The following is a 16,127-nucleotide window of genomic DNA, read 5'->3' on the forward strand; positions in this document are numbered from 1 at the left end:
ATATGGATAGTTTTTGCACCCCCGTCCCCATCCCCACTGTGGAATACTTATGTCTTATTGCTGTATGTGTATAAACATGATAATTTTATGTCTGCTTTCCATGCTGGCTTCAGTTAAATGGTGTGACAAGCTAGAGGACCACATCACGTTCCAGTGTCTCAGTTTTGGCTTGGTTTCTTAAGGCTGCAGACTCTTCCTTACACCAACCACTTTACAAAACAATTTCTTTATGGTACCAGTAATATAAGATGTTTTTGCCTTCAGCAAAAATAAAGTTTCCTCAAGCCCTGTGTGCTCTCTATTCAGTTCACCAACCATTTTAGAGTGTGGGTGCATTTTTCCATGTTACTAGCGCTAGTGAAGTTCCCTTGCATCTGACTGAAAGGGGAGTGAGTGATGGGAGGAGTTAGAAATAGTTGGGAGAAATGGATTTATTGATGTGAGAAGGTGTTTGTGGAGAGAGTAATGGGAGAAGGAGAATGTTCTGAAGCATATTCTCTAAGTAACATATCTAGAAGGTGAATAGAAGAGAGTGTGGTGACAGAAGACTGAGGGAGGGTGAATGCAAGTTGAAGAGTGCAGTTTCTCTCCCTTCCTATTCAAACATGATGATTTGGAAGGGCTGAGGAATGTGGAGTACGGGCATATAAATGGTAGAGGTGATGGGATTCAGAATGCAGGGGTAGGGTAATATGAAGCAGTGAATAGAAGAGATGCTAGGGAGATGGAAGAGTATGTGATCGGTGTAGAGAGTGTGGCATAGGTTGAATGTTTTCTTACCAATTCCAGATGGCTTGGTGTGATTAGAAGAGATGAAAGGGTATAGAATAGGCGCAGTGCATAGGAGAGCGGGTATAGAATAGGTACAGTACATAGGAGAGCGGGTATAGAATAGGTACAGTGCATAGGAGAGCGGGTATAGAATAGGTACAGTACATAGGAGAGCGGGTATAGAATAGGTACAGTGCATAGGAGAGCGGGTATAGAATAGGTACAGTGCATAGGAGAGTGGGTATAGAATAGGTACAGTACATAGGAGAGCGGGTATAGAATAGGCGCAGTGCATAGGAGAGCGGGTATAGAATAGGTGCAGTGCATAGGAGAGCGGGTATAGAATAGGTACAGTACATAGGAGAGCTGGTTGTGGGTGCATGTGTGAGCAGGGGCATAAGGTTTAGAGGAGTCTTGAGCTGGTGTTTGGTGTTAGGAAGGGAACACGACTGTAAAAAAAATGATGCCAAAAACAGAACAAATGAGATGTGACCCTGCCATCCATCTGAGAGGGTAGTAGGTCCGCATAAGAAATGTGTGAGATGAAGGAGGTAGTGTGCAGCAAATAAATCATTTAAAGTTTTCTATGCCAAGTAAACAGTAATAGTGTTGTATGCTTCTGTTATAGTTGTGTCTGCAATTTGATGTTTCAGGGCCAGGAACGAGAACAACAAGAAAGAATCAATGAAGATGCAAAAGAGTTGGAAAAGATGACCAACAAACAGAGTTTATTGCTGAAAAAGGTGGGCTGCTATTGTGTTTTATGTTTGGTTATCTCACTGAGTAATGAGGCAACAGTGTCTCTTTCACATATTCTTTATTTTTGGTTTCTATCTCATCATCATCTTCCCCAATTTATACTGTTTTACATTTCTCCTAAACATGGTTTTGTATGCCCAGCACACTTACCAAACTTCACATTTGTTTTTAAAAGCTATTCATCTAATTTCTCCACATGTTTCTCTTTCATTTTTCTTGTGCCTTTTCTTTACACACCTTCAGAAGCTTATCACAAACTTCACCATCTCTTCACAAATCACTTCAATTCGGAGTAGTTTCTCTTCTGCAATCCAAAACTACCAATTTTCTTGAGAGTTCTCTTCTTTTGATTTTACTTCTAAGATCTACATCTCTATGGAAACCTAAATTTCCTTACGCCCTTTTTCTCCCAATGTTTGAGTATGCTCTACTCCTATTTCTTGATGTTATACTTTTGGCTTTGTAAGGAGGTAGTTTTCTTCACAAACTCTTTGTCTTTTATTATAAGATCTGTATTTCCATATATTTTCTATCTTTTTGACTTATGGTGCACTGGAAATTAAGTAAAAATTTACTGGAGCATTTCACAAGCTAGTCAGAGAAAACTGTATTATAAAATTAAAAATTACAAAGAAATATGGAAAATATTGCTTTTTAAAATAATCTGACTATGCATAACACTCTTTTCAAGACACTAAGTTTGGATTTTCTAAAATCTTAAATTATATTTTTAAAAATTCACAGACATTGTTTGGGAACCATTGACAAACATTTTACATAATCTTTGTGTCTCTAGTAAGTCTCTTCACATTCTCTCATTGTCGTCGCTGTTACCATCATCATCACCCCCATTATTATTATTTGGCCGTTGCCAGTACCGCCTGACTGGCTCCCGTAGGATTTTCGAGCGAGATCGTTGCCAGTGCCCCTGGACTGGCTTGTGCGGGTGGCACATAAAAGACACCATTTCGAGCGTGGCCGTTTTCGTGCGGGTGACACGTAAAAGCACCCACTACACTCTCTGAGTGGTTGGCGTTAGGAAGGGCATCCAGCTGTAGAAACTCTGCCAAATCAGACTGGAGCCTGGTGTTGCCATCCGGTTTCACCAGTCCTCAGTCAAATCGTCCAACCCATGCTAGCATGGAAAGCGGACGTTAAACGATGATGATCTGTTTTCTATGCTGGCATGGATTTATCTCTTATATCTATTCTGTATATATCTCCATATCTATTCTCGATATCTCTGTTAAGTCTCTTCACAATCTGTAAATATCTTTCTATCTACTCAAGTTCTTCAGTTCTACAAAAACCTTACAGCTTTTACTTTTGTGTCATTTAAGACTTCCACCTGCCTTATATAAATGTCCTACTTGAGTAAAGTGAACACAATTATGCTATTTAATTTAGGCTTTAATTTATGTTTTTGTGCAAGCTAATTAACGAATCACTATTTCTTATCACAGAAAGACGAGTGTATGAGGAAAATCCGGGAGTTGGGCTCCCTCCCCAGTGACGCGTTTGATAAATATCAAGATCTTAGTTTAAAGCAGGTGAGTAACTCTTTCCCACTTTCTAATTTGTACTCCTCTTTTCCTCCTCCTCCTCCAGACTTTCTCAATTAGTGTGAGCTGCTTAGGCTTTTACTACGGACCACTTCTATGACTAAATCATAGAGGACGTCTGTAATTGATGGTGGATGGACATTAAGTTGAAATCATTTGCTAAGATCAAATATGGTCAGCAGCTGAAAAGTGTTCAGAATAAAAGAAAAATACACAAAGAAAATGGAAGACAAAACACAAGAGAAGAAACATTTTTAATGTTTTTTGTTTTTTCAGTCCTGAATTTTTTAAAACTAGTTTTTCTATATACAAAAGAGATTGTTTATTTGTTGGAGCTATTGTTTTTCAATCATTTAAGAAGTAGGCGTGAGACATGTTCAGCCAGGAAGCGAAGAGTAAAAAGAGTTATGTGTATTGTTCAGGACCACAATAGCTTTAGTAAAGCTTGAACTTATGACCATGTGTTCAGTAGTCCAACACTTTATATTCTTCTTGAACTCTGTGAGATTCATTATTAGATAAGAGCTGTTTCTTTTCTGCTACAAAGCCTTCTGAATACAGCTTGCACTGAATACACTGTTAAGTTTTCTAGCCTACACCTTTCTTACATAATCATGTAAGGTCATTTACCTGAAGTGAGTAGCGTCTTGTTTGTTTTCCTACTTTAGTCTCTGCTAAGTTAACTTGAAGGTCTTTTGATTCCAGGGTTTGCTTCCCTATCTGGGATTTCTTTACTAATTCTGTTACAGACTCAGTTCTGAGAATGAAATCCTCCTACTCAGCAGGGGCAGCTGGTTTTAAATTCTTCTGTTATGGCCTGGAGGACAGGGATGGACAGGGTGGCTGACTAACAACCAATTCCTGGTGAATGCTTACCTGTAAACGAAATTCATCACTATCTCACCTTACTGGCAGCAGCCACGTACATAGCTTTCACAAGCAATTCATTTGTCCCTCGCTTCCTCACACACCACAATATTACTGAGTGAGGGATTCTGTCAAAGGTTTTCTCCGGTCAACAAATGCCAAGTATCTTGGTTACTTGTTTACATTCACTACTTTTTGCCTTTCTTTTTTCTCTCATTACAGTTGTTTAAAAAGCTGGAACAATGTAACCAGGAACTAAAGAAATACAGTCATGTCAACAAAAAAGCCTTGGACCAGTTTATCAACTTCTCTGACCAGAAAGAGAAACTGATGAAGAGGAAAGATGAACTAGATAGTGCGCACAAGGTAGGCTTTATGTAATGTTTTGGTAATGGTGAGAACTTTTAAAGAATTGGTTTCTTACTTACTAATGTGCTGTATTTGTGGGGAGAATGGATATTAGTCTTTGACTGATGCAGTGTGCTGGTGTGTGTGTTAATAAATTTTTGTATACAAATAAATGTTCTGTGTATCTAAGTTGTAATTGTGCACTGTAGGTGGTTGCATTTATATAAGAGTGTCTTCAGATGATTTTGTTTTCCATTGGGTGTTATATAAGTGTATGTGTGTATCTGTCACACAATTTCGCTTGTTTATTGCAGTCAATCCTTGATTTGATGAATGCTTTGGATCACCGCAAGTATGAGGCCATCCAACTTACTTTCAAACAGGTTGGTTTTTGTTTTGTTTCACCTATATTCTCTCTGCCTGCCTCTGTATGTTGGTCTGTCTGTCTGTCTGTCTCTCTCTCATTCATAATAGATTATCAACCATTCCTGAAATATCTTCTTAGGTTTTTTGGTGTCCTTGCAAGTTGTGTTCCTCGATCATCCCGGAGCATTGTGACATTTAAGAGACACTGCAGTGGCTCTCAGCCTTTATTATTTTTAAATATTTTGTCTCCCAGAATTCCAGCTTAAAGCTCCTTCAATCCTATTCCTATGTTTTCATATTGGCTGATACACCATTATTTCTTTCATATGATATGACTCAGTCCATCTGAAGCCAGGTATGAGTCAATTATAATGCTGTTGGAGTGTTGGTTCAAGAGTTGAGAATTCATGTCCTCTTCATAAGTGTTATTTTGTGTCCAAGACTGAGATGCTTTCTCTCCCTCACACACACACATACATACACACACACAGACACAGACATACTGTCTGCTTGGTTGTAACTATGCACCATATGGAGATACAGATCAGTTATGTAAACTGTGGGAACATTGTATGAATAACAAGCACTTTATAATATTGAGTTGAACAACACTTGAAAACTTAGAATGGATAAAAAGAAATCATTTCAGCTGTATTTTCTTTAAAAGATTTCCAATGGCATCTAAGCTACAAACTTATAAATTTTCTCTACACTATTACCCTCTCCCCATACATGTACCTATACACTATTTAAAGTCGTTCATAATGGGACTCATCAAAAATCTCTACATTCTTTGTATTGGAGTTTGCATGAAGGGCTACACCCGCAAAACGTACTGTAAACAGCTGCAAATTTTACTCCACATTACCATCAGCAAAGTTAGCTAGATCATTTGAAGTTCCTTTGCTGAAAAGATAGTGCAATATGAGTAATGTGATATGAACTTTTGCTATTTTAGTTGCTAGTCTGACACTCAATTCTTACAGAGTGCAGCTTGTAATTACTTCTAATTTTGTATTTTTTGTTTTCAGGTATCCAAATATTTTACAGAAATCTTCAAGAAGCTTGTGCCTCAAGGGCATGCTGTGTTGGTTATGAGAAAAGGAGATCAAGAACATCATGAAGTAAGTCTGTTGCATCGCAATCTGTCATTACTTATGCAACTTATTTCTATCTTTTTTAAAAATTACTTTACTTTCTTATTTTCTTCATCTTAATATTCAATCGCTGATCCTTTAATTTTTACCGTAGCACTGAGACTTACCTCTGCAGTTATGATGTGGCTTACTTTGAGTTGGAATTGGAGCAAATGAAAGAATACAAGCGCAAAGCATTAATAATATTGATACGCCAACTTGTTTTTGTACATCTGTACCTGTGGTGTGTGTCACACTTACCTCAAAGGAAGAAGTGAGTGGCAAAGCAGGAGAAAGGAGGACAGAGAGGAAGTGAGAGAGAATGAGAAAGAGTGAGTGGTGACAATTCGTTTTGTGTTTTACATACACACATTGTTCAATCAAACGCAGGAGAGAGGAAGTGAGAGAGACAGTAGATAGAGAGAAGAAAAGAAAAGTTGATAGACACATTGTTAAATCAAAGACCACTACAGTAAATATTGGATGTCACTTTCACTTTTCATTACCACATAAGGATAAAATTAACTTGCAAATAGCTGAGTACTCCACAGACATGCATATCATTAACATAGTTCTCAGGGAGATTCAGCCTCACTGGCCCTTTTGAATTACAGCTATAACTCATTTTTGCCAGCTGAGTGGACTGCAGCAAGGAGAAGTAGAGTACCTTGCTTAAGAACACAGCGTACTACAGAGAATCGTACTCATGACTTTACGATTGTGGGCTGAATACCCCTAACCACTGAGCCACGCACCTTCACTCTCTTAACCGTAGAGAAAAGGAGTGAAGCGATAGAGACAGAGAAAGGAAAGCATCGGCCATTTACAATGACAATTAGACTGAAATACGATCGATCGTTCCTTGCTTCTTTACTTTTAACAATGAAGAAGAGGGAAAGTCTTTTAGGTTTTTATTCTGGGAGTTCTAAAATGATTGAGTGTTAGTTCTCTCTTCTTTCCCCCACCCCTGGTACTTATTCGCCTTCTCTCAGGGGTGAAAGACCATGTTTTTTTTTTCAGACATGTTTAACATTTTCTCTACAAACTACAAACAAGTCCCACTCCCTTTTTTTAATTTTTTTCCGTACAAAAACTAATTGAAATTTCAATCTGGGTATAACTGTGAAAAGAGCCCAGAAAAATGGGTAACACCCCCTACAAAATGGGTGGGGAGAAAAGTTGCCAATAGGTGGCTCCACGAAATTCAATTCTATACTTTAAAGAGTGTTTTTTTACTATAGCCTCAGGCTGACCAAAGCCTTGTGAGTGAATTTGGTAGACGGAAACTGAAAGAAGCCTGTCATATATATATATATATGTGTATGAGTGTGTGTTTGTGTCTGTGTTTGTCCCCCCCCCCACTCCATTGCTTGACAACCGATGCTTACAAGGAATAAGTCCAGGGGTTGATTCCTTCAACTACAAGGCGGTGCTCCAGCATGGCCATCGTCAAATGACTGAAACAAGTAAAAGAATAAAAGAATACCAGAAAACCGTTCCGTGCCACTAAACCAAGGAGATTCTTTGAATATGTCCGATGTATTTTAAGGCTAAATAGTAATTCTGTTTACGTTTGCGTAACTGAGATATTTTAGTGGGATTATAATAGTTATCGGTTTTACACTTCTTTCTAGATTCTGTGTCACAATATAGAAACATTTCTCATGGCACCAATACACACAATACATATCTTTTTATGTTTTCTGTAAATTTTTCACAGGTCCAGCTAGTAGTTTATAATAGCATTAGCTATAACAAGCTGCTTGGTGGCTGTTTTATATGCAAATCCATTTTGTACTGGAGCTGAATACTTCCTTACCATTACTCTCAAACTAAATCACCACAATATAGTGGGCCATTTGTCTAACTTTATTCATTTATTTCAGTTTTACATCCATATTTCCAGCATGTGTGAGGAAGTTTTGTTAGCACCTTGCAAATGTTTTACATTTATCCTTAATCTTTTGACTATGATGAAGAAGTAAAATCTGTTGTCTGTGAGGGTAGACTCAGGTCAAATACATTGTTTGTCCTGAGTCTACTTAGTCTACGAGGAGACAGTTTTGAATACAGAGTGCAAAGATGGAATTATTCATTATGTATTTTTAGTAAGATTTTCTGCTATTTTTCTTTATTTGTAATCTTTTTGGAATGGATATGGTAAGTGCAAGTCGTGAAGGTATTTGGGTTGAATGGCCTTAAAAAATGGGTTCTGTGCCTAAATTGTTGAAATTAATGTATTTGAAATGACAACAACAACATTGGTTACAAACTAAAACAATTTCTCTGTATTTTCTTTTATTTTCATTTTCTGTACATCTCAGAATGAAGACAGCCAGCAGTCTGGTGCTGATGTACCTCTGGTGGAACAGTTTACAGGTGTTGGTATCAAGGTAAATACAGTTTTTAGTTTACAGTACACATAGCATATCTCAGCTTGTTACTAATTGAATTAGTTTGTGAGAGGAGGTGAGCTTTAGATGTTTCTAGACTGTAGGTTTTAAAGGAAACTGGATAAGATAAAGCATTTGAGTCCCAGATTTTGTCAGTGCTCATGTTTTATTATAATTCTGTTTGTTACTGTTACATCCCAGTATTAGGAGATCTTCTGGGAAGATTGTTTATCGAGTGGTATTCTTTGTATGTCATGTGTAGCACAACATAAATTAATTCATTTTTATTTTGGATACTTGGGTTTCGGGAAATGGTTAATTTTCAAACTGTGTTAGGGATAACTGGGTGTGGTTTCGTCATGGTGTAAAACAGCTATGGGCAACACTCTTTGAAAAACAGGCCACACGAGACACTCTTCATCATCAGGTAGACTGCACTAGTAAAAATGATAATTGCTCATTAGACATGACACTCAGAAAGTTCCATGGGCCATAAGTTGCCCATGACTGGTATCAAAAATATCCCCAATGTTTGAACTATATTGGATTAGTTTTTGTTGATGTGGAACATTGCTAGTTTCCTTATATTCTACTGTTTTATTGTATTTCTTGATGTCCTTTTAATGTTCCAATCTCACTCTGGCTTTCATCCTTCCAAGGAATGGTACAATGAAATAAGGAGCAGCTCTATTATAGTTGTACTGATTCTATTTATTGTATCTCTTTCTTCAACTTTGCTGTGAAGAATCAAATGTTGAAGTTATCCACTTATCTATTGTAACAAGCAAACACATTATCATCATTTAATGTCCACTTTCCATGCTGGCATGGGTTGGATGGTTTGATTGAAAACTGGTAAGCTGGAGAGCTGCACCAGGTTCCAGTCTGTTTTGGCAGGGTTTCTACAGCTGGATGCTGCCCTTCCTAACACACACACATTCACAAAGGACAAAACCCTTTCTACTAATTCACTTTCTCCTTGCAGGTGTCTTTTACGGGCAACAAAGCTGAAATGCGTGATATGCAGCAGTTATCAGGGGGCCAGAAATCACTGGTGGCCCTCACACTGATTTTTGCCATCCAAAAGTGTGACCCTGCCCCCTTTTATCTTTTTGATGAAATTGACCAAGCTTTAGATGCCCAGCATCGTAAAGCTGTCGCAGGTAAGCAATACCGTTTCTCTCCTCAATGGAGCCAATACTCTATTGCCTCTCTCTTCTGTCTTTGATGTATTTGGTTTAGGGTTTTTTTTTTTTGTTTTGCTTTAAAAAGAGTTCATTTTTATTTTCTATTGGAAATTTATTTTACATGAGAAAATGAAACTGGGAATTGTTATTTTCCTTGTGTTTGAGTTTTTGAAGAGATTCCATTGTGTGGTTTTCTTTGTACATGTATCTTGTGATGTCTGTGAAAGATGTTCCTCTCTCTCACTGCTGTTTGTTTATGTGAAGTGTCTTTTCTGTAAGTTTTACTTTTTTTTTATCTTTTGTGGGTTATTTTGTGAATGCAAATAATTTTGGTGGGTTCTTTTGTTAATGTGTGCCTGCAAATAATTTTGGTGGGTCCTTTTGTTATTGTGTGCCTGTTAGCCTGGGGACAAACACCTTTTCTATTTACTCCTACTCACCTAACCCCCCCCCCCCCAAAAAAAAAAAACACGAGATAAAAAACTTAACATTTTAAACTAAATAATAGGTTTTTTTTTTTTTTTATTAATCTTCTGTCCCACTGCAGTTCTACTCAGATTACACCACTATAAACATAACACTATACAAATACTTGCTGTCCTTTTGATCATTGAATAGATTGAGTAGGTTGTCATTTTTGGAGGCTAATTAGTAGAGCAATTAACTGGTGGCAGAGAGAAAGAGATTAGTTTTGATATTCTGAAATCTTGCTTTTAGTCTTTTCTCATTATTGTCTTGAATGTGAGCTTTTGCTGTACATTAGTCTATTCTTAGATCCACCCACTTCTACTGTATTCTTTATCACTTCTTCAATTGCATTTGAATCGGTCAGTTTTTCTTCCATCTTTTCTCAGACATGATCCATGAATTATCATCAAACGCCCAATTCATCACCACCACATTCCGACCTGAATTGCTGGAACACTCAGACAAATTCTACGGAGTTAAATTCCGAAACAAGGTAAGACACAATACCTCACTCTCTCAGTTTCTCTCTCTTTTTTTTATTTCAATTATTGTGAAACTGATAAGTTTTAGTTGGTAGAAAGTTAGTCTATGTGCCATTTGATTGAGGGTCTAAATCATTACATCACGTCTTCTCTTTCTCAGATTTGCATACACGTAAATCAATACCAAGTGCTCCAGTCACTAATTGCAAAACCACCGTTTCATTAGCTTGCAATATTCAGTCCTGATATAGACCTATGATAGGTGTTCACACTGACTTCGTTTCAATTGATTTTGTCACCACTCTTATCAAGGTTGACTTCATAAGAATGTATTTTAACCTAATGTGTGTCTCCTCTACAACAGGAAACCTGTTCTGCTCTGGCTCTTTTCTCTCATAACTTATCCCTCTCTACTTTTCATGTCCTTAGTTACATTTTTTCTGACTTTACATTCTGAGTACAAATTCCTCCGAGGTTGACATTGGCTTTCACCTTTTCAAGGTCGATAAAATGGTACCTTTGTTTCAATTGATTTTGAAAAATAATGAATTTAGTAAAATAACTTTGTCAGCTGGTGTTTGGAAGATAAATTAACACGAGGTCTTGGTGGAAGGTCAGATCTTTTTTAAACAAGAAGTTTCTTTCATAGAAGCAAGAGTGAACTCAGGCAGGTTGGTGTTAAAAAGAGTTAAATCAATACTTAAATCTTCTTATAATCACACACACACACACACACACACACACACACACACACACACACAGAAGCATACAGGCATAAACATGGCTGTGTGGTTGAGAAGATTGCTACCCAATGATTTAGATTTGGTTTCAGTCCTATTTTGCAGTGCTTTGGACAAGAGTCTTCTGTAACTAGAAAATGACCAAAGCTTTGAGAGTGGATTTAATAGATGGAGATAGAAAGAAGCCTGTCATATGTGTGTGTGTGCTGGTTGTAAACAAGTACCCTGGGGAAATATTACTTTGCTTGGCAGCAAAAGAAGATATGGGGCATGCAACCCTAAACAGTCTGCTTCTACAAATTCTGTGGATGTTAAATGAGGTTTTCCTTTTTATTCACTTTCTATGCTTCTTTCTCTTTCTCCCTTCTCACTCATATTTCATTCTGTAAAATTTCAGGTTAGCCATGTTGATTGTGTCACACGTGAAGAGGCACACAACTTTGTAGAGGATGATGCAACACGTGGCTGAAGAACAACTTATATTTTCTGACAGTGTGAGAGGAGGCAAGGGTGTGTCAAAGGGACAAATGGACAATACTACTACTACTACTACCACCACCACCACAACCATCACCATAACCACATTTGCTAACTTTCACCTCACACCTCAGTGCATCTCATCATTTACCATTTCATATTTAACATTTTAATATTTTTTGTTCAAACTTGTAAGCAAAACTTTTTCACATTGACCTGTAAAGCCAAAACATGTCAGTGTGTGTGTGTGTGTGAGCCTGAGCCTATGAGTCTGTGTATGTATATATATATATATAGATATACATTCAGTGTGTTTGTGTTGTGTGTGTATATTTGGCCATTTGTTTAACATTTGTTTTTCCATGTTAGCAAGGGTTTGGATGAAGAGTTAGTTTAGGTAGGATTTTGTGGGTGTGTATAGGTAATATACATGTAGGTATATACATGTAGGTAATATACATGTAGGCATCTATGTTTGAATGGGTTACCTAGAAAGTTACATAGCCTACCCATACTTGTTTCTCAAGTAAGGGATTTTCTTTAAAAAAAAACACTTCAAAAATTAGTGATGGTAAGAAATCAGGCAAATACAAGAGGAATTTGTGATGGCATGAATTCCAAATCTGATTGTTGTGCATATATGTATGTATATATATGCACATATGAAGACATGCACATCTATATTTGTACGTAAGGATATTTATCCAAATTTGTATTTACCCATATCTGTGTATGTTTCTCTGTATATACACATAGATACAAATAAGTGCAGTAATGCTTGCATGAGTAGGGAGATTAATTCACAATCACAATATTTCAGGCTTGGTCTACATGAGTGGCACATTGGGTACATGTCTCTCTCTTCGAAAGCTGCTGGCAGACTAATGCCTTGAATATGCAGGAAGCTCACATTCCTGCATTTAGGTAACCCTTACCAAATGTATTGAGTGCCACTTCCTTTCATTAATTCACTCACTTGCGCACACACACACACACACACACACACACATGACATAAACACTCACATGTTTTCACATTCTGACTCCTTGCATGAAATTTGGTAATATTTGTTGGAATTTCATTTGTACAAATCATTTCAAGGATCTGTATTTCACAAAATGAGTAGAAAGATAAATTCATAACTTGAAAAACAGCTTAGGGATTGTGGCCAGAAGGGCATTGGACAGTGACAATAACATCTCAATATATTTTCATCTAGATCAGGTTAAGATTGAAAGAAATGTAACACAGATGAACAATGTGTGTGTGTGTGTGTATATATATATATGTGTATATGTATGTATGTGGAGCGCTCAGCCACTTGCATGTTAATTTCAATTCATTGTTGTAACCGACAAGAGTGCCAGTTACATATGTAGATGAGTGTATATTTAGGTATATTATGTGAGTGTGTATGTATATGCACACACACACACACACACACACACACACATATATATATATACACAGGATGGGCCAAAAATCAACTCATTTAATATATATTGGACATTTACGGTAGTGAACTGGCATGCCAGGCGAAATGCTTAGTGGCATTTCATCTGTCCTTATGTTCTTAGTTCAAATTCTGCCAAGGTCGACTTGACCTTCCATTCTTTTGGGGTCAATAAATTAAGTACCAGTTATCTATTAGGGTTGATGTAATTGACTTAACTCTTCTGAAATTGCTGGCCTTATGCCAGGATTTGAAAGCAATATATATTGCACATTTCCAAAAAAACAACACTTTCATTTCAAGGCAGAAAAACATTCGAAAATGTCAACAGTTTGATCACAAGTGTTGAAAATGTTTGAAATGTTTGCAGCTTTTATTATATGTTGCATTGTTGTATGAAGAATACCACACTATTTTGAAGCTTGTTTATGACAAATACACATACACGGCAGCCACTTTGGGTAGTTGTCGTGCACCACTGCCTGTTGCATGGAGTCGATCAACTGTTGTGTGCTGATGTGACTTTTCCAGGAGGTTTTTGGTTGAAAGTGTCAGCAATGGTTCTATTTGTTGCACACTCACAACCAAACAGAGAAGTAAGTTCAATACGCTCAAGAATTGTCAAAGACATGCATCAATTTTTCTAAAATTGAATAAAAAAAATAAAATAATGAATACATATGTACTTGTACATGAGGAACAAAATGAATGTGTTTTGGTACGTGACCTTTGGCCCACCCTGTATATGTGCACACACGCATGTATATGTGTGTGCATAATATATTTATGTGTGTTTGTGTATGTATATGTGTCATATATATATATTATATACACAACACACACATATACATTTACATATATATATATATTTACACATATAAGCCTACATATACATACACATATGTGTATGTATATACATGCATGTAGATGTGTGTGTGTGTGTATATATATATATATATATATATATATATATATATATATATGTTCAACTTTTACAAGAGGGTCACAGTGTCTTTGAGGTTTCAGCCTGCTATTTGTTGTCTGGTTGTCCGATAAGGACTAACAGGCCAAAACTTTGAAGTTGCTGTCACTCCTCTTTTACTAGGAGTTGAATAAATATGTTCTCCATGGAAAGTATTGACTAATTCTTTAGTTTGATGTTAAATTGATTTTATTACAATATAAAAAAAAGATATTTCTGTAACTCCTGCTACCTTAAGCTAAAGCAAGCAATTTTGAAGATGAAAACTCTGGAACTGAGGTTTGCTGCATGTAGCATGTATTTAGCTTGTTTTCAACTGTCTGTCATAAAATCAAGTATTTCTATTAATATTGGATTTCTTTTTTGCAGTTATTTATATATCTTTGGCATGCTCTCCATTGATGCAGGAAATGCTATTTATGTATAGTTTGTGTGTGTATATATATATACACACACACACACACACACACACACACACACACACACACACACACACACACACACATATATCATCATCATCATCGTTTAACATCTGCCTCCCATGCTGGCATGTGTATATATATATTATATATAAATGTACATGTGACTATACATAAGATATTTGTACACATGTATGTTTGTGACTGTGCCTGAATCTTAACAGCTCACACTTTTACTTGTTGTCAGTGATATTATTTGCTGTCCATATTCTGACTGGTTGCTGAACGGTTTGGAAGATCTGTGGAATGGAAATTTCCTTACTTAAAACACAGTTAAATATTGCCAACAGGAGGAACATTCACATAAAAGTTTGCTTTACATAAGTCCCCATTCAAGTGATGCAAATATAGGAAAACACATTGAATGGATAAATACTTGTATGTGTGTGTATATATATAAATATGGATACACACAAGCAGACTTGTGTGTGTATATATGGCAATGTGCTCCTCACCTGCAGTGTTTTGTGGTTCTTCAGGTTTCCTCTCACTTCCTCAGTACCTTCTGCTTTGGTTCATGGCTTATTAGCACCTTGTGAGGTAATTTGTTTGATGGAAGCTGTAAGAAACCCATTATGTCAGTTCTACGCACACACACTGAGTTTTATGTGTGTGTTCAAGTTTGTGTCTGTGTGAACAAAATCACACTGTGGCCTACCCTTTTGCAGTTCAGTTACAAACAGTGATGTCACTCGCAACCCCTTTTTTCCATTTCATCAAATCAAGCACTAGCTCTGTGCTTTAGAATTCCTCTGGAATCAGTGATCCCTTACTTGAAAAACATGTAAGGGGTGTTAACAGGAAATGCATCTGGCTGTAAAAGTCCTGCCTCAACCTTCATCCATCGAGACCATGCTAGCATGGGAAGATAGGTGTTAAATGATACAAATAAACGATAGTTTTATGTCCATTTTTCCATGATAATGTGTTAGAGATATATGTTATTGTGGTATTGTTTTACAGCTAAATATCTTTTCTAACCCAAACCCTGTTTTTCAAGGCAGGGGTCTCTTATTTCATGTTGTCAGTTATAACATCTCTTCTAGCTTGCAACTTTCTTGGAGTACAGTTCTGAACACACACATGCATACTTCATGCTTGCATGGGTTGAAATGTAGTTCTGAAACCACTTTGATAGCTTTCTTCAAATTATGCCAATATGATCTGTTTGCCCAGACACTGTTGTATGTTGAGGTTCCCATGTATTATACTTGGACACACAATAGATGAAACAGACGCAAGCAAAGAGCACTTGTTGAGGGCTGGAAAGAATATGCTGTCTTCAGAAGTGGGGCCATCTGGCGGGTGTTCACTTTGCACCCTAATCAGTAGGAGTGCTTCTTCCTGCATTTACTGCTGCACACTACCAGACTTCGGAGGACACAATGGGGAAGTCTGCATGACCTACAGAGAAGCCTGCGCCAAACATGGACTACTTAAGGACGATGCTCACTGGGACCAGACACTAGAGGAGGCAGCAGAGCACCAAATCAACTGCGCCAGCTATTTTCTATTATGTTGATGACATATGGCTAGGGTGAACCGCTCAAACTTTGGGAGACTCACAAAACCAGCATGGCAGAGGACTTCCTACAAATGATTCAAAGGCAAACCTCAGCGGAAATTGCCACGTTTAATAACGCCATTTATAATGCGG

At 37.2% G+C, this 16,127-nt stretch overlaps 1 protein-coding gene across 1 annotated transcript in view; it reads left to right on the plus strand.

Annotated features, from left to right (window-relative positions):
• Nucleotides 1-14,339, plus strand: part of LOC106880200 (structural maintenance of chromosomes protein 3) — a 56,193-nt gene extending 41,854 nt beyond the window's left edge. The window contains exons 26-34 of the mRNA XM_089362805.1: nt 1,425-1,514; nt 2,994-3,080; nt 4,182-4,325; nt 4,622-4,690; nt 5,705-5,797; nt 8,134-8,202; nt 9,188-9,365; nt 10,244-10,350; nt 11,477-14,339. Coding sequence (XP_089218931.1) covers nt 1,425-1,514; nt 2,994-3,080; nt 4,182-4,325; nt 4,622-4,690; nt 5,705-5,797; nt 8,134-8,202; nt 9,188-9,365; nt 10,244-10,350; nt 11,477-11,548 — 909 coding nt within the window. The 3' untranslated portion in view covers nt 11,549-14,339. The remainder of the gene's footprint in view (nt 1-1,424; nt 1,515-2,993; nt 3,081-4,181; nt 4,326-4,621; nt 4,691-5,704; nt 5,798-8,133; nt 8,203-9,187; nt 9,366-10,243; nt 10,351-11,476) is intronic.
• Nucleotides 14,340-16,127: the final 1,788 nt, after the last annotated feature.

The sequence above is a fragment of the Octopus bimaculoides genome, chromosome 14 (genome assembly GCF_046866305.1).
Source record: "Octopus bimaculoides isolate indiv1 chromosome 14, ASM4686630v1, whole genome shotgun sequence".
Classification (NCBI taxonomy): Eukaryota; Metazoa; Mollusca; class Cephalopoda; order Octopoda; family Octopodidae; genus Octopus; species Octopus bimaculoides.